Source organism: Symphalangus syndactylus, chromosome 11, assembly GCF_028878055.3.
Source record: "Symphalangus syndactylus isolate Jambi chromosome 11, NHGRI_mSymSyn1-v2.1_pri, whole genome shotgun sequence".
NCBI classification, from domain to species: Eukaryota; Metazoa; Chordata; class Mammalia; order Primates; family Hylobatidae; genus Symphalangus; species Symphalangus syndactylus.
Window position 1 is genome coordinate 134750185 of NC_072433.2, and position 21541 is coordinate 134771725.

General features: G+C 58.1%; 1 protein-coding gene across 5 annotated transcripts in view; it reads right to left on the reverse strand.

Annotated features, from left to right (window-relative positions):
* ANKRD11 (ankyrin repeat domain containing 11) overlaps positions 1–21541 on the reverse strand; it is a 221248-nt gene that overhangs the window by 18938 nt on the left and 180769 nt on the right. For 4 of the 5 annotated variants that reach the window (XM_055232845.2, XM_055232844.2, XM_055232847.2 and 1 more), the window contains 5 exons: positions 19453–19591; positions 4786–4956; positions 4398–4601; positions 2483–2625; positions 3–150 (listed from right to left, as the gene is read on the reverse strand). In XM_055232845.2, coding sequence (XP_055088820.1) covers positions 3–150; positions 2483–2625; positions 4398–4601; positions 4786–4956; positions 19453–19591 — 805 coding nt within the window. Of the gene's footprint in view, positions 1–2; positions 151–2482; positions 2626–4397; positions 4602–4785; positions 4957–5453; positions 5551–19452; positions 19592–21541 lie in introns of all 5 variants that reach the window. The other variant, XM_055232849.2, reaches the window with a different exon arrangement.

Genomic DNA, 21541 nt, shown 5'->3' on the forward strand with positions numbered 1-21541 from the left:
ACCCGTCGAGCTCTCCTCGCTGGAAGTGTAAGTGCCTTTGCCTAACAGGAGGTTCACCATCGTGGGGGAGTTGGCCACTTTCAGCGGCGTCTCGCCTTTCCTGTTGCTCTGCTGCGGGTTCCCTCCGTACCGCAGCAGCAGCTTCACCACCTACAAGACAGTAATACCCGCGTCAGGGACTGCTGGAGAAGCCCAACTCCTCTACCGTTCCGCGTAACACGGCAGCCCCTTCCGAGAACCCTGCGGTTCGACCCAAGAGCAGCCCCTCGCGGTCTGAGGGTGTGGGAGCCGAGCACACAGGGACTGCCTGGCGAGGCTCTGGGTGCGGCGGGCGAGGCCGTGGCTCCTCTGTGGGACGGGCTGCAGCCGCGGGGGCTCCCGCACCCCTCCTGCGCTCTCCTTCAGAAGGGCTCTGCCTCCTTTGGATTTTTTGCCACCATTTCTCCGTTGCCGCGAGTAGACGACTTCCCAGGAATCTTCTCACGAAGGCTCTCCCCTCCCGCCAACAGTGAGCTCCTCAGCAGAGTGGTGCCGGAGTGGCCGTGGAGGGCTCAGGCAAGAGGTTAGGGAGAAGAGTGTTGTGGAAGGGGTGGGGGGACAGAACAGAGGAAACAAAGACCAAGTTTCTGCAAGCTGCTTTATTTTTTATTTTCATTTACATTAGAAAATCATCTCTCCCCTGCTTGATTTTACAAGGGTAAGGGTGGTCACATGAATGACAGAGACAACCATGGTGACACTTGCACAGCTCTGTCCAGCTGTTCATCACCAGCAACCTGGATTTCCTATGCCCAGAACAGCAATGCACTGAACTCAAGTACAAATTAAATTTAATCCCAACTTCAGTCCAGTCTGAGATTAGAGCATTCAAAGAATCTGTCATAACGTTTACTATAGACTTGTGTCGCCCACAGAATCAGTTTCCAGTTCGTGTGTGACATGTTCTATTGTTGAATCAGCACAGAGTTCTTGTGTGTGTGAGTTTTCTATGGTGACTACACAAAACCTCAGGCTTACAACTGTGGAGGTCAGAGGTCAAGGTGCTGGCAAGGCAGGGTCCTTCCTTCCGCCATCATGGGGGCTGCTGGCAGAATTCAGTTTCTTGCAGGGCTGGGACGGAGGTCCCCAGTCCCAGCTGCTAGGGGCCACCACACTCCTCGGCCCTCCTCTAAGGCCAGCAGCGCAGGTGTGGCCCTCCTTGGGTTCTAACCTCTCCTGCTTCTGGCATCTCTCAGACTCAGCAGGAAAGGCTCTCAAGCTTTAAGGGCCCATGGGGCTGCCCTGGGCCTGCAGGATGACCTAGGACGATCTCCCCATGTGAGGCACTCACAAGGTCTGGGGGTCACAACACACGCATCTTGGGGCCATTATCCTGCCTACCTCGCCATAATTCCAGGGTCCTTGACATTTTTCATAATAAAAAGTTTAAAAGTGGTCATTACAGAAGTATAAAGCTGCATCGGATGCCCCAGCCCCATCACCCTCCAGCGCCATTCCCCTCACACCTGCCCTCCCCCGCAGCACTGAGCGAATCCCAGACACTGCAGAGCCTTTTCCAGTTCACGTCTCTGGAAGAGCCCATAAAAAAGCAACAGTATAAACCATAATGCCATTCATTATCTTACCCAGAAGTGTAACGGTCATAACATCAAATATGGACTCAGCGTTCTGAGTTCCCTGCTCGTCTCAGTCTTCAGTCCACCCCCACCCCACAGGAACAAGCCGTTTCTCAACTGTGCTCTTTAAGGCCGAGGTGCTGTGGGCCCCAGGACCTCCCGCAATGGCCAGGCGGGGTTTGCTGCAGAGGAGCACAACGGGCACCAGCAGATGTGGCCCCGTGTGACCCCCCAGCCTTGCTGTCCTGCCTGCAACCAGGGGCTCTCCACGGAGCTCTGGTGAAGACATCGGTGAGACCCACCCCATCTCCAGGCAGCACCCCTGCTTTCCGGCAGGACGGGGCTGTCAGGCACACCACAACCTCTCTCGGCCCCCACAGAGGCTGAGACCTCTCAGTGCCCACTGCTCCTGGGCCGGCCACAATGGCCACTTTCTAAATCTTGAGTCTATGGTCCTGTGCACCGGCCACACCTCTTGGTGTTACCTCATTCCAGACGAGGGTGGGTCTGCCTTGCAGATCTAACAGCCCCACAGTGGTGACAGGGACCGGCAGCAACTCCTGCAGGCCTCCTTCCACTTGGTGTAATCCTTCACCTGCTCAAATCCAACCAGACCTACACGGCTAACGGATACGAGCCTTTTCATAGACGGCACTTGCTGGGAAACCTGTCAGAGGCCGTCCAGGCTGACCCAGGAGGGGAAAGCTGGGGGCAGAGGGCACACCTCGGCCTTCAGGGTGGGCAAGGCGAAAACTCGCTTGCCTGTGCCCCACACCATGGAACCGGCTAGCTACGGGGACACAAAGCTACAGAACCACCCAGATGCCAGGACAGGCCGGATGTGTGAAGGACGGGGGGATGCCAACCTTGTAGTGCCCGTTGTTGGCAGCGTCGTGCAAAGGCGTGTCGTCATCCAGGCCCTTGGTGTTCACCTCCGCACCTGCAGCCAGCAGCTGCTTCGCGACGTCGTAGTAGCCCCGGTTACAGGCCTCATGCAGCGCCGTCCAGCCTGGAAACAGACACTCAGGATGTACGTTATTTAATCCTCGGAACTTCCCTCCTGTCTCTGGAGGCAGCGCCTTGAGGATGTGCTAAAGAGCGGGGATAAGCCAGGTGGGGAGCTGCCGTGTAGTGAGGGCTGCAGTTTAGGGAAGCAGGTGCTGGCCCAGAGAACCCCTAAATTCTCTTTACTGTGGCACCTCTTGTTAGCACAATCCATATCTAGCTTGTTAACCCTACAGACTAACAACCTGCAGGGCTAATCTGCAGCAATCACCCTAAAAGGGTAGGAAATCAGTGAACACACAGTGTAGTAAACAGCAGCCTCATCCTCACCGATCTGGAGGCTTATGTGCCTTTGCAAAACATGGAGGGGAAACCTCCCGTGTCGGAAACAGGGAAACCAAGCCCGAGAGCCTCCTGAAAGCTGAAGAGCTGCTACAGCAGGAGCTCCAGGGGCGCCCAGGCTCGGGCTGCACGATGAAGGCCACCCCGGGCAGGCAGCTCCTGCCTGGGGAGCTTGGGGCCCACCATCGGATGGCGTGGCCACACACATCCGTGGAACAGAGCTCAGCCCCACAGAAGCACACGGCAGTGCTCTGGAGAAGTCTCTCTTAGAAAAATGCTTAAAAAAAAAAAGGTGCTAAATTAGGTTTGTGTCAGACAGCTATAAACCAGGGCAGTGGGAAAAATCTAGAAGGATTCTACACACATGATTTCGCTCATCTGTTCCCCTTACACTGTCAACAGTCCTGCGATATGTGGACCACTCATAGTTTGATGGGGGTATTTTATATAAAGAAAGGGAATATTAAACTCTAATCGCGGAGCTCTTAAGCCCCTGGGCCGTATCAGGTCTGGGGAGGCTCGCTCAGTTCTGCCCGGCGCCCAGGCAAGCCCCAGGACTCAGCCCTGTGAAGTGAGGGAGTCCAGTCCAGGGTGTGGACCCAGCGGCTCCCGGCTCAGAGGCGCCCTCTGCTGGAGAATGCAGCCATGTGCTAGACACACCAGGGACAGGCCCCTCCACGGGCCTGGAAGTGAGGTTTATGGAACACAGCGGGAGTAAAATTTAAAATTTCTCAGTTCTTACAGAGAGGCCAGGCATGGGGGCTCACAGCTATAATCCCAGCACTTTGGGAAGCCAAGGCGTGAGGACTGCTTGAGGCCATGAGTTCAAACCAGTCTGGGCAACTTGTAAGACCCCGTCTCCACAAAAAATAAAAAAATTAGCCAGGCGTGGTGGCGTGTGCCTGCACTCGGAAGGCTGAGTTGGGAACATCGCTCGAGCCCAGGAGTTCAAAGCTTCAGTGAGTCGTGATCACGCCACTGCACTCCAGCCTGAGCAACAGAGCGAGACCCTGTCTAAAAATAAAAATAACAATAAAACCCAGCAAACAAGTCTACTTTGAAATACTTTCCAAGAAACAATGATTTCTTCTCAGCAACAGGGAACCCCACGGGAGTGAGCGTGGCTGTGAACACCCCGGGCCCTGCAGAGCAGATGCGCACCCCACGAGGCCACAGCCCATCCAACCCGATGGGAGGCTCAGGGCTCCAGTGGGGGGTTGGGGGGAGGCTCAAGGCTCCAGTGGGGGGTTGGGGGGAGGCTCGGGGCTCCAGTGGGGGGTTGGGGGGAGGCTCGGGGCTCCAGTGGGGGGTTGGGGGGAGGCTCGGGGCTCCAGTGGGGGGTTGGGGGGAGGCTCGGGGCTCCAGTGGGGGGTTGGGGGGAGGCTCAGGGCTCCCGTGGGACTCTCTGGCCTCTGCCAGGCACCGGGCGCCCACCTGCGAAGTCCTTGACGTTGACGTCCGCCCCCTCGCTGATGAGCTCTTTGATGCGCCGGGCGTCCCCGCGGATGGCGGCTCGGTGCAGGCGGGTCTCTCCACGCTCGTTTCTCTTGTTCACTTTATCTTTGGTTTTTGAGGCAGAGTTGGGTGTTCCCTTCTGACACACTGTAGACTGGGAGGGGTGCTTTGGTGTTGTGTCCACTGCAGGCCAAGGAGGGGACAGGTGGGCATTACTGTGGAGTGGTCCTGCTTTGTCCCATCCTCAAGAGCCCAGGCCACCATCACAAGATCCCTTTGCACAGGGCTTGTCCTCACCACAGCCATGAGGCTGCGACCAGGCAGAGTCCCTTCCCTGCGCCAGGGACCACCCACAGGCTGGGCTCACCTGGGCTGTTGGCAGACTCCTCGGCCGTCATCTGCATGAGAAGGGCCACCTGCTGGCGCTCGGAGAGCGGGTAGCCGGCTCGGATTCCAGACAGCCCCATGCCAAACAGCAGCCCGGCCTTCCGGGTGACAGGCTCCTTCTTAATCCTCTTCCGCTCAGGGCCCTGCTTCTCTGTGAGGCGGGCAAGGGAGAGAGGGAGGAGAGATTTCATGCCATGGTGTCCTCCAAAGCCAGGTCCTCACCTAATGTTACGGAACCCCCTGCGTCCACCTGACAGCTGACAGAGCAGAAAAGAAGGTCTGTGTGTGGGGAAAGCACAGCGGTGCTGGGAGCATTGGTGCCGCCCACCTCACCTCTCAGCAGTGACTGTGAGACCATTTAAACACCTCGTTACCAGCCCCTCAAGTCTGCTAAGCCTGGGCCTCCACCAAGCATCCACTCACTCCAGGCACCTCTCCTGGGCCTCCCCAGACCTCGTACCACACATGAATGCGGTGGCACAGCTTAGCACCGGTGACCTGGCTCACACAGGACAGGTCTCTGTTAAATACACGTGTCTGTAATTCAATTCCACCTTCCCCGTCCCTCCTCCAAACAGTGCAGATATAAAATGGCAGACACAGTTTAAAACACATCAGTAAATCAAGGCCAACTGGTCAGTACTGTACCTTTCTTCTTGCTTCTAGGAACCTCCATCTCATGCCATGGTGCTTCGAGGAGCGTACCAGCCTTGCAGCACCACAACAGGGACTGGGCTGGAGGCATCTAAAGGCATCAACACAGAGCACTAACAAGACACGGTGTGAGAGCTCGGCTGTTTCCACCTCAGCCTCCTCGTAATAAGCACACCCTGCACTCATCTGACCCGTTACAGAACACTCAGCTGGCGTCTAACACAACTCACGTTCTGTGTCTTTTAAAAGAGGCAGGAGGCAGGGGCAGGGAAGACAAGACCCCAAGCACCAAGAGTCGGGGGCACAGAAGCTGCCTCCTCTGCCTGACCAGTGCCCTCCTGTGGATGGAAATCAGGGGCCAGACATCTCTGAATCCTCCTCCAGCTACCCTGCGGGTTCTGGGGTTTTCTAGGTCATGGGGTGAAACTGCAGAGGCAAGGCTCTGACTTGGGGAAGAAGGGTCACCAGGGAGACATGGGCCTCTGAAGCTCTCCTTTGAGGCACCTCCCTTCCCTTCCATTCAGCACATCCAAGAAGCCTCTCTTCAGGACTTAACTTCTCCCTCGGCTGGTGTTTGATCCTAGAGAGGTGGGTGACATCTGTAACAACGGACTAACTGGATCCCACACCTGCCCGGTCACTGGAACACAGAAGGGTCTTAACTGGTCTCTCGGCTCAGCTCCCAGGGTGCGACTCCCTTGCTGTTCATCACCACAGTCCCCGTGAGTGTGCCCTTCCTTTTCCTAAGAGGACGCTGCCCACCCACTCTAGTTCTTTCCAAGGTGTCTGAGGCTGATTTCTTAGGAATTAGGTCTGGGGCATGCTGAGAAAGTGGATTCGTATGTCCTATGGGACAAGCCTGCAGGAAGGCACACACCTGGCCACACTGACCTGCGTCACACTCATGGGCAAAACCCCAAGTGCTGCAGGCTGCCACCGCCACCACCAGCTAGTCTGTAAAGTCCTCAATGCACAGATCTGAGAAAGCACCTGAGCTTTGGCGCCAGCCGCTCACAGAACCTGGCAAACACAGTGGCTGGGGAGGCAGCCTCACCACCGGCCAATGGGCCCCAGCCGACAGCCATCATTGGTGTGGCCACACCTTAGCAGTGAGCTTGGGTCACAGGCGCTTGGCAGTGGGTCTCTGTACGCGCCCCATGCTTTCCCTGCACCCTCCATGCCGCCCGGGGAGCCGGCCCTCCCCAGGCCTGCTTCTCACAGCCACCTCTAAACAGCAACAGAAGCAGGCCTGCGGCTGCCTCCCTCCAGGAAAGAGGCGACGAAGCTGCTGGAGAAACCCCAGCTCCCCCACCGACAGCCCTCAATTCCTCCTCTCTCCAGGAGGGGCCCACACTCACCGAGCAGCTGTTCTGCCCACGGTCGCCTGGAGAAGCAGCTGAGAACCTCTGCACGGCCCTGACCCCCATGACCCAGCCACGCATATTCAGAGGCCTGCTCCCTCCGTCACCCAGAACAGGGGAGTTAATGTTTTGGAGACATGAAGCCCCCTGAGAACACGAGGAAAGCAGAATCCCTGAGATACACAGACTTCGCAAAGCTGCACACAGCACAGGAGCAGACGGCATCTCCTTATTCCATTGACCGTCAGAAGTCAAAAGCGAGTGGGCCCCACTTCTGTGCTGCATGTGGCCACTAGGGGTGGACACAGGGAGGAGGTGGGGCAGGGTTGGGGCTGTGGAGGGAGGAGGCGGGGTGGTGTTGGGGCTGCGGAGGGAGGAGCTGGGGCAGAGTTGGGGCTGCGGAGGGAGGAGGTGGGGCGGTATTGGGGCTGCAGTATGTTTAGATCCCAAAGTGCAGATGTTACCATGCTCTTAAGTTATCAAAGGATCCTAGGAGGCATGTGTCAGGGGAACAGGCAGAGGCAAAGGCGTTCCTTATAAGTCAGTCTTTAGGCTGGCAGGCCAGGAGCCCACGCTGCGTCCCCGCTCTGAGGGGCAGCAAAGAGCTGCTTTGTGGCAAACAGAACATGTCCCACTCCTGCAGGGCGGCCATCTCAGGTGCAGCTCACACCCAACATGTGCAGACTGGGCAGGACTCAGTGCCCCCAGTGACTTCCTGGGTGGGCTCCAGGGTCTCAAGGCCAGGGCCACATCCCTCCCGCTCCCCACCAGGCCCTCCCTCTGCTTCTGCTCTGAGCTTTGGTGAAGAAAGCCTGAGCTGGCTTCCCTTACGCGGCCAGGACAGCTTTACAGGGCTCCCAGCAATTCGCATGGAAGGTGCTGCCAACCTCCTGGTGAATTCTGGTGCCTGGAGCCACCACAGGGACCTTGCTCTGCCCCACACTCAGGAAGAGCTCGCTCCCAGGAAGCAGCAACTTTTCACCCAGCTCTCCCAGTCCCAAAACAGGACTTTTTACTTGTCCTGACACCAAAAACGTCCAATATGAAAGCAGATCTCCCAGGATGCCAATTTCTCCACTGTGAAACAAGCACCTGCAGCTACGAGCATCTACAAGGCCCACAACACACACACACACACACACACACACACACACACACACACAAAGGCAGCCAGATACAGAAGACACTCCCTGCAGAGCACCCACCCAAGCTCCGGAGCCCAGCAAACCTGCACGTCTGTGAGGTCTGAGACACTGGCCACTCCAGCGGCTTCTGGGGTGGAGGGAGAGCCCCACCCACGGAGAGAGACCCCCGTGTGCCACAGCCCGTGGCTCAACAATGCCTGCTCTCCATTCCAGCCCAGCGACACCATGGTCTGAGAGCAGCTGAGTGGGTCCTTGACGTGCACACACACATGTACCTGCACTGTCAGGCACCACACAAGTGGGTCCTGCACTGCCTGCCTGCCTGCCCCTCCTACCCCAGGCCTGGGGTGACCTGGAGCTGTGTGCCCCTGAGAAACACTCCTCTGAGAGGAGAGGCTGCAAAACCTGCTCCCTGCCCTCCACACAGTGCAGAGCACAGGGGGCGCGGGGTGCTGTCTGCGGGTAAGAAAAGGGTGAGAGCATCTGGAGCTACCCCAGTACAGCCAGCAAGTTCCTGGAGCATTCTGCAAATTTCCTGTTTCTACTGTCCAAACGGAAGCCAAATACAATTTCTATGAATTCCAAATGGTATTCACCAAGTTGCAAAGTGGAAAACTGGCAGGTCTAGGGACTGAGTCCCTGCTACAGCACCACAGGCAGATGTGGCCCTGGGTGCCTCTGACCCCTGGGTGGGGGGTGGGAGCAATTCCACAGGACTCAGAAGCCCCCTTCCACCCCTGCTCTGCAGTCGGAACACGGCCTGCGGGCTCTGAGGGCTTTGTGGGCTAAGGCAGCCTGGGGCTGAGGGCAGAGGTCCAGGGAGAGCGGTGGAGGGCGCCAGGAGAAGCTGAATCTTCCCAAGTGTGTTGGCGGTGGCAGCTCTGTCCGCTGACCTGAGCCTGGGCGGCCACCCACCTCATCTTTAAGAAACAAGGCCTATAGGGCCTTTCTTCAAACCACATCCACCTCGCCAGCCCTCTGAGGTTGGCAGCACACCTCACTACCCAGCTGGCCAATGGAAGATTCCACGGAACCCTCTCCTCCTCAGCACGGAGCTGAGAGCCTCCATGAGCCCCATGCCCCTTCCTGGTGCTGGTGCTGCTGGAGCATGGCTTTGGCCTGGGGCAGCGGGGACTACAGTGGACGATGCTTTTGGGAGCTGGAGCCCACTTCCTGCCTCTGCATCCAGCCAAGGCCTTTCTGAGGCAGCAAAGAGACTGCAGGTGAGCTTCCCGAGACAAATGGCGGCAGCACCTGGCTCTGCGCAGGTGGGACTGGAGCGGGGGCTGTGACCTTCCCAGGGGTGCTCTGTTTAGGTGGGATGTGGGGGCTGTGACCTTCCTGGGGGTGCTCTGTGCAGGTGGGATGTGGGGGCTGTGACCTTCCTGGGGGTGCTCTGTGCAGGTGGGATGTGGGGGCTGTGACCTTCCTGGGGGTGCTCTGTGCAGGTGGGATGTGGGGGCTGTGACCTTCCTGGGGGTGCTCTGTGCAGGTGGGATTTGGGGGCTGTGACCTTCCTGGAGGTGCTCTGTGCAGGTGGGATGTTGGGGCTGTGACCTTCCTGGGGGTGCTCTGTGCAGGTGGGATGTGGGGGCTGTGACCTTCCTGGAGGTGCTCTGTGCAGGTGGGATGTGGGGGGCCTGCGACCTTCCTGGGGGTGCTCTGTGCAGGTGGGATGTGGGGGCCTGTGACCCAGCTGGGGGTGCTCTGTGCAGGTGGGATGGGGGGGAGCTGTGACCCACCTGGGGGTGCTCTGTGTGGGTGGGATGTGGGGGGCCTGCGACCTTCCTGGGGGTGCTCTGTGCAGGTGGGATGTGGGGGGCCTGCAATCTTCCTGGGGGTGCTCTGTGCAGGTGAGATGTGGGGGCTGCGACCTTCCTGGGGGTGCTCCGTGCAGGTGGGATTTGGGGGCCTGCAACCTTCCTGGGGGTGCTCTGTGCAGGTGGGATGGGGGGGGACCTGCGACCTTCCTGGGGGTGCTCTATGCAGGTGGGATGGGGGGGCTGTGACCTTCCTGGGGGTGCTCTGTGCAGGTGGTATGGGGGGGGCTGTGACCTTCCTGGGAGTGCTCTATGCAGGTGGGATGTGGGGGCTGTGACCTTCCTGGGGGTGCTCTGTGCAGGTGGGATGTTGGGGCTGTGACCTTCCTGGGGGTGCTCTGTGCAGGTGGGATGTTGGGGCTGTGACCTTCCTGGGGGTGCTCTGTGCAGGTGGGATGTTGGGGCTGTGACCTTCCTGGCGGAGCTCTGTGCAGGTGGGACGGGGGCCTGTGACCCACCTGGGGGTGCTCTGCAGGGAGTGTCTTCTGTATCTGGCTGCCTTTTTTTTTTTTTTTTTTGAGACAAGGTCTTGCTCCGTAGCCAAGGATGGAGCACAGTGGCGCAATCTCAGCTCACCGCAGCCTCCACCTCCCAGGCTCAAGCGACCCTCCCACTTCAGCCTCAGGAGTAGCTGGGACCACGGGTGGGTGTGCCTCTGGCTGCTTTTAACATCCTCCCTTTGCTGTTCTGAAAACTTCACGTCAGAGTCATACTTAAATATGTAATTACTGTTCTTTCTCCTGCTTATAATTCATTATACTTCTTGAATTTGAGGCTTGTGTTTTTATGAACCTTGAAAAGCCCTCTGCTGCCGGCCTCTGGAGCCACCGTCTCCCTGCCCTGCCCTGCTCTCTGCCGAGGTGTCTGTTAAGCTGCATTCTCTCCTCCACGGCTCCCCGCTTCCTGCCTCACTTTCTTTCTGTGCTCCAGAGTCTGGGCAATTTCTCTTGTTAGAACTCCCAGTTCACCAATACTCCCTATGTTGTGTCTAATAAGCTACATCATCTGCCCGCTGGGTTTTTTATTTCAGTGATTACAGTTTTCATTTCCAGATATTCCCATATGCTTTGGAAACATCTGCATGATACTCCATGGTTTTGAATCCCCCGCTGAATACTGTGCATTTAACCATCCCAGCACGTGAGGTCTGACCTGAGTCTCTCAGGGCAGCTTTCTTCCCTAACATCTGTAATTCCAGCCAGGCTCTTCGCCTGTCTGCACTCAGAGCCGGGAGGCCAGGATGAGAAAGGTGTGTCTCTCCAGGGAGGGTTTGCTTTTGCTGTGCTGGGGACCCCAGGGAGTGTGGGGCACTTCCAGCAGCATAAAACAGCACAAATACAAATGCCAGCCCCAGCAGAGGGCAGGATTGGGTCAGAAGTCTCTATGGTGACCTCTCAAAGCCCCGCATCCCTCCTCAGCACCTGTCCCTCTTAGCTGGGGAACAGTGTCTGCCCTGATAGCCCAGTGTCCAGGAAGTGTGGTCCTCTCGAGGAGACAAGCTTTCCGTGGGGTCTGGGCCCAGAGCCCCTTTCTCTACCTCCCTGGGAGGTCTGAAGCTGGGCTCCAATGCAGAGACCCTGAGGTTGGGCCCCAGGGACGTGGAGCTGTGTGGCCTCAGCTACTCATCTCAACAAATGCCTTTTATATCAATCATTTAGCACCTCGAATTTCTAGGCTTTTCTAGCAAGAGTCTTTTAGGAGACACAGGCCACGATACTGTCAACATAGGAAAATGTGCAACTCCTGCGTCCCACCGTAAATCTCGAAGACGTCCAAATATATTCTTGATTCTGCTCCACAAGGGATGTCTCCATGGCGATATTTTCAAACAACATAAAGTTCACGGCTGATGGCGGTTACAGCTCATGGAACTGATGGGCAGGGCCAAGTGCAGCTTTGTAGCACGGCTGCTGCTCACAGATTCTGTTCCACTTGACTAAAAACCATGCTGTCCACACCAAACATGTGGCCTCATCTGGATGTTCAAAGCCATGAAATACAGCACTTCTGGCCAACAAGTCTAAATCACAGCCCATCTACATGAGGCGGATGGTCCACATCGCCAAGTTCCTACCCAAGCACTGAGCTCAACACTCGCACAACTCCAAACGAGGGCACAACCGTATTCCCACTGATACCCTCCTCGGGGCAGCAAGACAAGCTCCGAACAGCCTGTCCTGGGCCAACAAGAGAAGCTGGCAGGGCGCCCACTGAGCACTGTGAGCCATCTTGTAGTGAGACTGGCTTCTCCTTCCAATCTCCAGGTTTCTCTCTGTTTCTGCCTTCTTTCTGTCAGTTACAGTCATTGATCACTTAAAGAAAGACAGGGCCTACCCCTGTCTGCTGCGTGACCTCAGCCCTCCCACCTGCCGATGGGAGCTGGGGTCATCCCTTACGCCTTTCAGCTTCTTCTGCAGTGTACGTGAAGGGGTCACACAGAAGTAAGGCTGTGCATCCAACCCTTGCCTGCACGACCTCCATGCCTTGCCCATCTCCAGGCCGGGGCGGGGGTGGGGTGGGGTGGGGTGGGGTAGGGCGGAAGGACCAGTTCCACAGGAAGCTTGTGGAGGCCAACAGGGTTATGTGGCAAGGGTGGGAAGGAGCAGGGCCTGAGCCCCATGGGGTTTCACCAGCATCCACCTGTCACCATGGTGAACAAGAAGCCAGGAAGGAAGGAAGCAGTGTCGGGCAAAAGGGCTCAGATGACACCCAAACAGAACAGTTTCCCACCCTGGGCCTCCTTTCCACACACACAGCATCGTGGGTATTTTAAAATAAACAAGATCAACGTCCAAACCTGTGCCGAGGCCTGAGTTGTGTCCGTCACTCCTGCAGGGCACAGGCCTGCCTGGCCGAATGCGTGGGCGGTGAAAGCATAGGGCTGGGGGCGGGGGGCCCTCTGTCGAGGGGCCACAGCTCCTCACACAGCAGAGCTTTAGGGATGAAAGGGCTGAGAGGCACAGAAAGGTCAAGAAACGGACCCAAAGTCCCACAGCATGGAGCCAGGAGGCAGCAGACGGCGCCTGCCCGCCCCCGTCACTTGGCTGACTGCTCCCACGGCAGCCACCACCTTTATCCTGAGTCCTGGGGTCCTCCATCAAATCGCTGAGCCTGGGGTGGTCTTGTGGACCCCAGCTTGTCTGTGTTGTGTTGACAACATGGACCTGGCTACCGGCCCAAGTGCAATTCTGAGGGGCGTCAGGGAAGCCTTTGCTGCAGCTTGGGGAATACGGAATTTTCAACAGGAAGAACCTTCCCTTTTGCTAGTCCACGCTTCTCTTTGTATGAGAAACTGCTTACGTCTAGAGAGGAAAAATGGTTGAGAAATAGTAGGACCAGAGACCAATCACGCGGAGTTCTTAATCATGTGAAAATATTTTATTTTGATGTGCTTTTTCATGAGTGCCCGAATGTGGTGGCTCTTAGGGTAACCCCAGAATCCTCACTACGGCAACAAGACCTGGCCACCACCCTCACCTCGACCACCTCGACCACCACGGCCTTCGCTGCAGCCCCAATCTGACTCCTCGCGGGCTGCTCGCGTGCCAGCACCCACTGGCCAAGCACCCTCCGGCAGGACCCAAGTTCTCCGTATTCAGAGGCCGACCCTGCTTTCCGGAGACTCAGGAGGTGGCAGAGGGTCAGGCTGCGGCAGGGGCCCCTGTGTAGCCAGGAGAGGAGGAAGAGTCTGCCGAGGTTTCTAGGGAAGGAGATGGTGTGGAAGTGACTGTGGCTCTGGTCCTGCCTGGGAGGAGATCTACATGGGAGGGGCCTGGCCTTGGGCTGGCCCTGCCCTGCGTGGGATCCCTGCGCTGTGTGGGGTGCATGGGGTCTGTGCCCTGTGTGGGGTGCATGGGGTCTGTGCCCTGTGTGGAGTGCGTGGGGTCTGTGACCTGTGAGGGGTGCGTGGGGTCTGTGCCCTGTGTGGGGTGCGTGGGGTCTGTGCCCTGTGAGGGGTGCGTGGGGTCTGTGCCCTGTGTGGGGTGCCTGCCCTGTGTGGGGTGTGTGGGGTGCCTGCCCTGTGTGGGGTGTGTGAGGTGCCTGCCCTGTGTGGGGTGCGTGGGGTCTGTGCCCTGTGAGGGGTGCGTGGGGTCTGTGCCCTGTGAGGGGTGCGTGGGGTCTCTGCCCTGTGTGGGGTGCCTGCCCTGTGTGGGGTGTGTGGGGTGCCTGCCCTGTGTGGGGTGTGCGGGGTGCCTGCCCTGTGTGGGGTGCGTGGGGTCTGTGCCCTGTGTGGGGTGCCTGCCCTGTGTGAGGTGCGTGGGGTCTGTGCCCTGTGCGGGGTGCGTGGGGTCTGTGCCCTGTGCGGGGTACGTGGGGTCTGTGCCCTGTGTGGGGTGCGTGGGGTCTGTGCCCTGTGCGGGGTGCGTGGGGTCTCTGCCCTGTGTGGGGTGCCTGCCCTGTGTGGGGTGTGTGGGGTCTGTGCCCTGTGCAGGGTGCCTGCCCTGTGTGGGGTGCGTGGGGTCTGTGCCCTGTGTGGGGTGTGTGGGGTCTGTGCCCTGTGCAGGGTGCCTGCCCTGTGTGGGGTGCGTGCGGTCTGTGCCCTGTGTGGGGTGTGTGGGGTGCCTGCCCTGTGTGAGGTGCGTAGGGTCTCCTCCGTGCTCGGTGAGAAACTGCATCAGGGCTTCCTGCCGTGTGTTGCTAACATCCCCACACACGAGTGCCCTGGGACCCTTGTCAAGACACTGAGCTGAGGCCACTGGTCCACGGCACACTGCAGTGCACACGCCCTTCCTGGCCTGAGGCTCCCAGGGGCGCCATGCCCTCCAGGCACCTGCCCTGCCTGAGAGCACAGCCCGGCCCCTGCTGCACTCTGCTCTCTCTGCCCACTCGGGTCCACTGCAGCTGAGCGGGTGGGAGAAGCCTCTTCAACTTCACACACTTGTCGCCTCTAGCACTGGGCAAGGTCTGGCATTCAGAGTTCCAAGAAGTCCCACAGATACCAGTGGCTAAGTCTGTCTTCCCTCCAGGAATGGGGAAGCAGGAGCCATCAGGGCAGCCATCTCCTATCTGAGGCACCAGGAACAAACATGACGTCAGGAAAAGACTGAAGGTGCCAAGCACCTAACGCTGAAGGAACCAGCCATGTGCCCGTCAGCACTGCAGAGAGAACACCCCAGGCACCAGAGACCAGGGTGTTATTCACAGGTCAAAGCAAAACAAGAAACATCCACGTGCAGAGGGCAGGCAGCTTCAGCCCATGGCGCTCCTGATGAGGGCTCCCTCGTGGCTGCCCCAGGACAAGCAGGACCCCGGCGGTCCTAGGCAGGGAGAAGCGAGACTCAGGGTCACAGACAAAGGCGCAGGAGAAACAGTGGGGCAGGAGGCTCCCCAGAACCCCAGGGAGGCCAGGCAATGATGCACAGCAATCTCAAAAACATTCGCTGGTTGACTGATTATTTATTTATTTATCTATTTTATTTTTTATGGACAGTGTCTCACTCTGTCGCCCAGGCTAGAGGGCAGTGGCACGATCACGGCTCACTGTAGCCTTGACCTCCTGGCCTCAAGGGATCCTCCCGCCAAAGTGCTGGAAGGGTGAAGGGTGTGAGCCACTGTGCCTGGCTTTTAGATTTTTTAAGTTCTGGGAAAACTTACACATATAAAAAAGTAGACAAAGTAGTATAATTTGAAGCAAATCCCAGATATCATATAATTTAATATGAATGCTTTCAGTGATAAGGCTTTTTAAATTGAGACCACCATTGAGGTGGTAGAGGACAGACTTCAAAAGCAGATACAAGAGGCCCCGGGCAGACAGGGCAGGCAGAGCAGGGCAGGCAAGATGGGATAAAAGTCCCAGGGCAAGCTGGTCTGAGAGGGCTCGGTGGGCAGAGCTGTCTTGGGGCTGGGACATGGCAGGTGCCTTCCCACTCCTTGCTGCACCCACAGCCCTTACAGAGGCCTGGTCCTGGGACGGGCTCTTGCCCCAGTGCTCTGGAAGGCACAGAGGTGATTGTGTCAGACGCTCACGTCTGCCTGGACAGCCTCCAGGCTGCTGTGCAGGGACCACGCGGATGCACAACCTCAGGGACTGCTTTAAACTGGGCTGATTCACAACAGACAGAATCCCATTGTTCTTGGCAGGCCGCCGCTAGCCCTGACTAAGCACTGCAGAGGCTGCATCTCCATGGGAGGACCACGGGCAGGGCCGACTCAACCCTGCATCTGAGAGGCGGGAAGCCATCCCCACAGCAACATGGAGGTCCCTGAGGGAGTTGTGCCAGCCTCTCCCATGTGGACACAGCCAAGGTACCCGGCGCGGTGGTGACCCTGCATCCCTCCCACCATGGCAAGGGGCACTGACTGCGCCTGCTCAGCAGAGGGCGCTGCAGGGGCACTGCAGGGATGCCTGGTGGCACCCACAGCCCTCCAGAGAGGCCTGACTCCTCTCTTGTCCGTCACGTGTCGGTTAACCCTGCACCAGTGTTTCTCTTCTCATCCCTGCTGTGGCCACCAGACGGGTACAGCCGAGGTGTGCGCCTCTCCCTCCACCTCACTCATTTCTGAGCAAGAACTGCTCCTCTGGGGGAAGGAGGAGGACGCAGCGTGTGTGAGAGCCACAGTGCCCAGCAGCCTGCCTCCTGGCCCAGGATGGGGCTGAACGCACTGGAGTTGGACTCGCTACTATTTATTTATTTAGAGATGGAGTCTTGCTCTGTCACCAGGCTGGAGTGCAATGGTGCAATCTTGGCTCACTGCAACCTCTACCTATTGGGTTCAAGCAATTCTCCTGCCTCAGCCTCCCGAGTAGCTGGGATTATAGGCACCCACCGCCACACCTGGCTAATTTTTCTATTTTTAGTAGAGACGGGGTTTCTTCATGTTGGTCAGGCTGGTCTTGAACTGCCCACCTCGGCCTCTCAAAGTACTGGGATTACAGGCGTGGGCCACTGCACCCGGCTGTGGACTCGCTACTTTAATAAGAGGGTCCTGGTTAAAATGCAAGCTTCCAGGATAAGCAACGCTCCACACTCATACATCAGAACAATCTTCCTAGGAAATCTAGTTTTGCAACATTAAACAAGAAGTTACTAAAATTGGCCCCGAAAGGGTGATAAACACAGGAGGACAAATACTGCGTTTCTTAGGTCTTTTTGTTACAGTCCTTGCCTGGAAAATTCTATTTTCAAAATGTTCTTTACTGTTTTCCCACCTCACAGGGATTCTCACCTACCCTGTCCTCACCTAGGCCTGCCCCTCACAGAGAAAGGACGTGGTGTTCAACACACAGTTCCAGGAGCGCCCAGGGCTGCGGCAGAAAATATCCCGGAGACCCACAGAGAGTGAGAATGGCCTCAGTGGGCCAGCAGGGCTGGCACCATGCGGGCGCTAACCATCAACAGACAGACCCCGGAAGCTTCGGACAACACAACAGGGCCCTGGGTGAGAGCTTCTCTCCACCGTGACGAAACGGCCACCACAAAGACCTGACCAGCCAGACGGGGTGGGCACCAGGTAGCTCTGGGAATGACACCTTACCAAGTGGGATCGTTCTCCCAGGAAGCAGAAGCAGATGCTTGTCTCATTAACCCTTTCAGCAACACCTCCAGAGACATCACAGAAACACCTCAAAGGTCTGACGCCAACTCCCACATGGCCACTGTGCAAAGAGCTAACAGCTACGTATCAACATGACGGCCTTCTACAACCAAAACCAGCATGGGGACCAAAGACGGCAAAGACAGGGTTTCAGGCCTGGACTGACTTTCTCTAGGCCTAAAGCCCGAGAGTACACAGCACCGCTGGGAGCTCCAGGGAGTCACCCAGGCCCTCCCTTCTGGGGGCTGAGGTCCCTCACACAACCCCTCCACACATTGTGTCCACTCACTTCCCTGTGCCTCCCAATGTTCTTCCTCGGAGCTGTCCGCTGCTGGGAAGAGGAGTCCTCCTGGGCCTGTGCTGGTGTCCCTACAGCCTTCCTGTCCCCAGATGTGCTGGCCCAGAGACAGGAGCCATGTGCCTGGCACTGCACCTGCCCCTCACTTCCCATCTGGGAAAACCAGCCCTCTCTGCTGGACTTTCACTCAGCAGTCTCCACCTGGCTACTGTGAGCACATCCCTGGAGCACCCCACATAGGACAGGAGGGGCCACAGGCCTGCGGCAGCCACCCAATCATAAAGGCTGAAGCTTGCTGAGCTGTGCTGACAAAAGCCAGGGCGTGGATCCTCTTTACCGGCTGTGCCTGCTGCCATTCCTCTTCAACAATCTCCTTAGTATCACGAGCTCCTCTCACCTGGACCATTTCCCCCATCTGCTCTCAAACCCGCATCCTGGCACAGCCTCTACGCCTTGTGCTATGGCTGCATTCAAGGAGTCTTAGGAAGCCAGGGACAGAGCCCAGGGCCTGACTCAGCAGTCTCCCGGTTCACTCCAGGCTTTGTGGCCAGCTTAGTGCTCTACTGCTTCCAACCTTCCCCAGCAGGGCTGTGGAGAAGCTGGATGACCAACAGGACAAGGAGGCCTCTGGACACAAGAATCACCAAAGAGCAAGTGTGGCCAGCGCAGAGGCCTCTGGGCTCCCTGCGAGCAGCTCAAGACAGAATCCACTGGAAAGGTGGCACTGCAGGAGGCGCTGACCCCACCAGGAGCGTGTGCACATGAACACACATGGGCTTGCACACGGGCACACAGGCACGCACATGCACACATGGGCACACATGAACACAGGCACGCAGAAGCACACGTGGGCACACGCACACATGGGCACACACACACACAGGCATGCACACACACGGGCACACATGCACACATGGGCACACGCACACATGGGCACACACACACACAGGCATATACACACCCGGGCACATGCACACACACGCGGGCACACACACACACACGGGCACACAGGAACACGCACACATGGGCACACACGCATATGCACGCACACTTGGGCACACAGGCACACACGCACACAGGCATGCAAACATGGGCACACATGGGCATACACACACGGGCACATACATGCACACAGGCATACACACATGGGCGCACATATACGGGCACACACAAGCATACACATACTCAGGCACACATGGGCACGAATACACGGGCACACATACAGGCACACATGGGTACACAAGCACATACATACACGGGCATACACACATGGGCACATGCACACAGATACATGGGCATGTGCCCATGGACACGCATACACACATGGCACACACTCTGGCATAGGCACACAGCACACACATTCCTGCTCTGCAGCCTCAGACCCCACCTATGCTTGGGAAGACTTCCCTGCCTCCTGCTCACTTTTAGGGCTCCTTTTGGTTTTTACTGCAAGCAGTGGAGTTTCTCCCTGTGCCTTTGTGGCCCTGAGGGGAACCACTGTCTCCCTCCTGTGTCCAGCTGTCAGAAGACCCACAGGTGAGCGGCCCCATACCTCGCCCAGGGCTGGACATGCACTGGGTGCATCTCCATGTGTGTGGGACCCAAGAGTGAAGCTCTCCAATCAGCCCCATGGGCCTGAGCCTCAGGTGAAGAGGAGGCAGCATATGGGGGCCTGTACTCCGCCCCTGCTGCTCCTTGCCTGCACGGCATGCAGGGAGCTAGAGTGGGTCCCAGTGCAAAGCCGGAGGTGCGGGGACCGGGGACGCCCTGCCTGGGCTGCTCCGGGCTGCCTGTGGAGGGCTGACTGCAGGAGGGGCCGCGGGCTGGTACCTGTGTCCGAGTCCTTCTGCTCCCCATTGGCGCCCGCAGTGAAGGGCAGCTTCCGCTTGCTGGCTCGCTCCCTCACCTCCTTCCCGCCATCGCCACGCTCCAGTTTTGGGGTCTTGGTTAGAGAAACTTTATCTTTATCCTAGAAAAGAAAGGGATGCTTTCAGTCGTGATGCCCAAATTACATTCTCAAGCTCTCAAGATTTTGTTTCATATGCCAGGAGAAGCAAATCTCTTATTTGGGCAACGAACACCCTCCCTGCACCCCAGGGCGTGGCTGTGTGAGGCTGGTCACCGACTGCAGAACCTTCACCCAGAAGCCTCGGGCCGGGCTGTGGCTCAGCCCCGACTCTGGACCATTTCTCATCCTGCACACCAGAGGGACGCTCAGGAAATCGCTGCTGTGTGTGGAGAAAGCAGAGGAGACAGACACGCGCTACCTCCCACTCCACAGACACGCGCTACCTCCCACTCCACAGACAGACACGCGCTACCTCCCACTCCACAGACACGCGCTACCTCCCACTCCGCAGACACGCGCTACCAACCTCCCACTCCACAGACACGCGCTACCTCCCACTCCACAGACAGACACGCGCTACCTCCCACTCCACAGACACGCGCTACCTCCCACTCCACAGACAGACACGCGCTACCTCCCACTCCACAGACACGCGCTACCTCCCACTCCGCAGACACGCGCTACCAACCTCCCACTCCACAGACACGCGCTACCTCCCACTCCACAGACAGACACGCGCTACCTCCCACTCCACAGACAGACACGCGCTACCTCCCACTCCACAGACAGACACGCGCTACCAACCTCCCACTCCAGACACACGCTACCTCCCACTCCACAGACACGCGCTACCTCCCACTCCACAGACACGCGCTACCTCCCACTCCGCAGACACGCGCTACCAACCTCCCACTCCACAGACACGCGCTACCTCCCACTGCACAGACACGCGCTACCTCCCACTCCGCAGACACGCGCTACCTCCCACTCCACAGACACGCGCTACCTCCCACTCCACAGACACGCGCTATCTCCCACTCCACAGACACGCGCTACCTCCCACTCCACAGACACGCGCTATCTCCCACTCCACAGACACGCGCTACCTTCCACTCCGCAGACAGACACGCGCTACCTCCCACTCCACAGACACGCGCTACCTCCCACTCCACAGACACGCGCTACCTCCCACTCCACAGACACGCGCTACCTCCCAATCCACAGACACGCGCTACCTCCCACTCCACAGACACGCGCTACCTCCCACTCCACAGACCTGCGCTACCTCCCACTCCACAGACACACGCTACCTCCCACTCCACAGACACACGCTACCTCCCACTCCACAGACACACGCTACCTCCCACTCCACAGACACACGCTATCTCCCAATCCACAGACACGCACACTACCTCCCAGGAGGGAGACGGTGCTACACACACAGCGTTCGGGACGTGGGGAGGGGGACAGTGCGACACACACAGTGCCTTTCCCCATCAGTAAGCCTTCTTTCTGGAACTTTCCCTAGGTAAGCTGCAGGCAAATACCATGCAGTGGTCAGCGGTGCCTTCAGAGCACCGGAAGCCTCAGCTGCTCCAGGGCTGAGATGCCCAACTGTTCCTGGGAGAATCCCAGGCATCCCCAGCCACAGTCCTGCCTCCTGGGACCCTGATACACCTTCCAGCTCAGTCGCTCGGCATCCACCTAATGTGCATCCACCGAACCTGCATCCACCAAACCTGGCAGTTAATCCGATACATCCCTGAGTGACCATGAGAGCGCTTTCCAGAACATGCTGCAAGCTCAGAGTGCAACTGGAGTCAAAAAGAAGCTGCCAAGCAGACCGGAGCCCACCTCTCCAGTGAGACACGGGGAAAGGAGGGTGCCAGACGGGTCTCTGGGGAGACAGGGCCTCAGGAACGTAACACCCACCCCAGCAGTGCGGGTCCCTCCCGGGCCTCAGGAACGTAACACCCACCCCAGCAGTGCGGGTCCCTCCCGGGCCTCTGGAGTGTTAACATCCACCCCAGCAGTGCACGTCCCTCCCGGGCCTGTGGAGTGTTAACACCC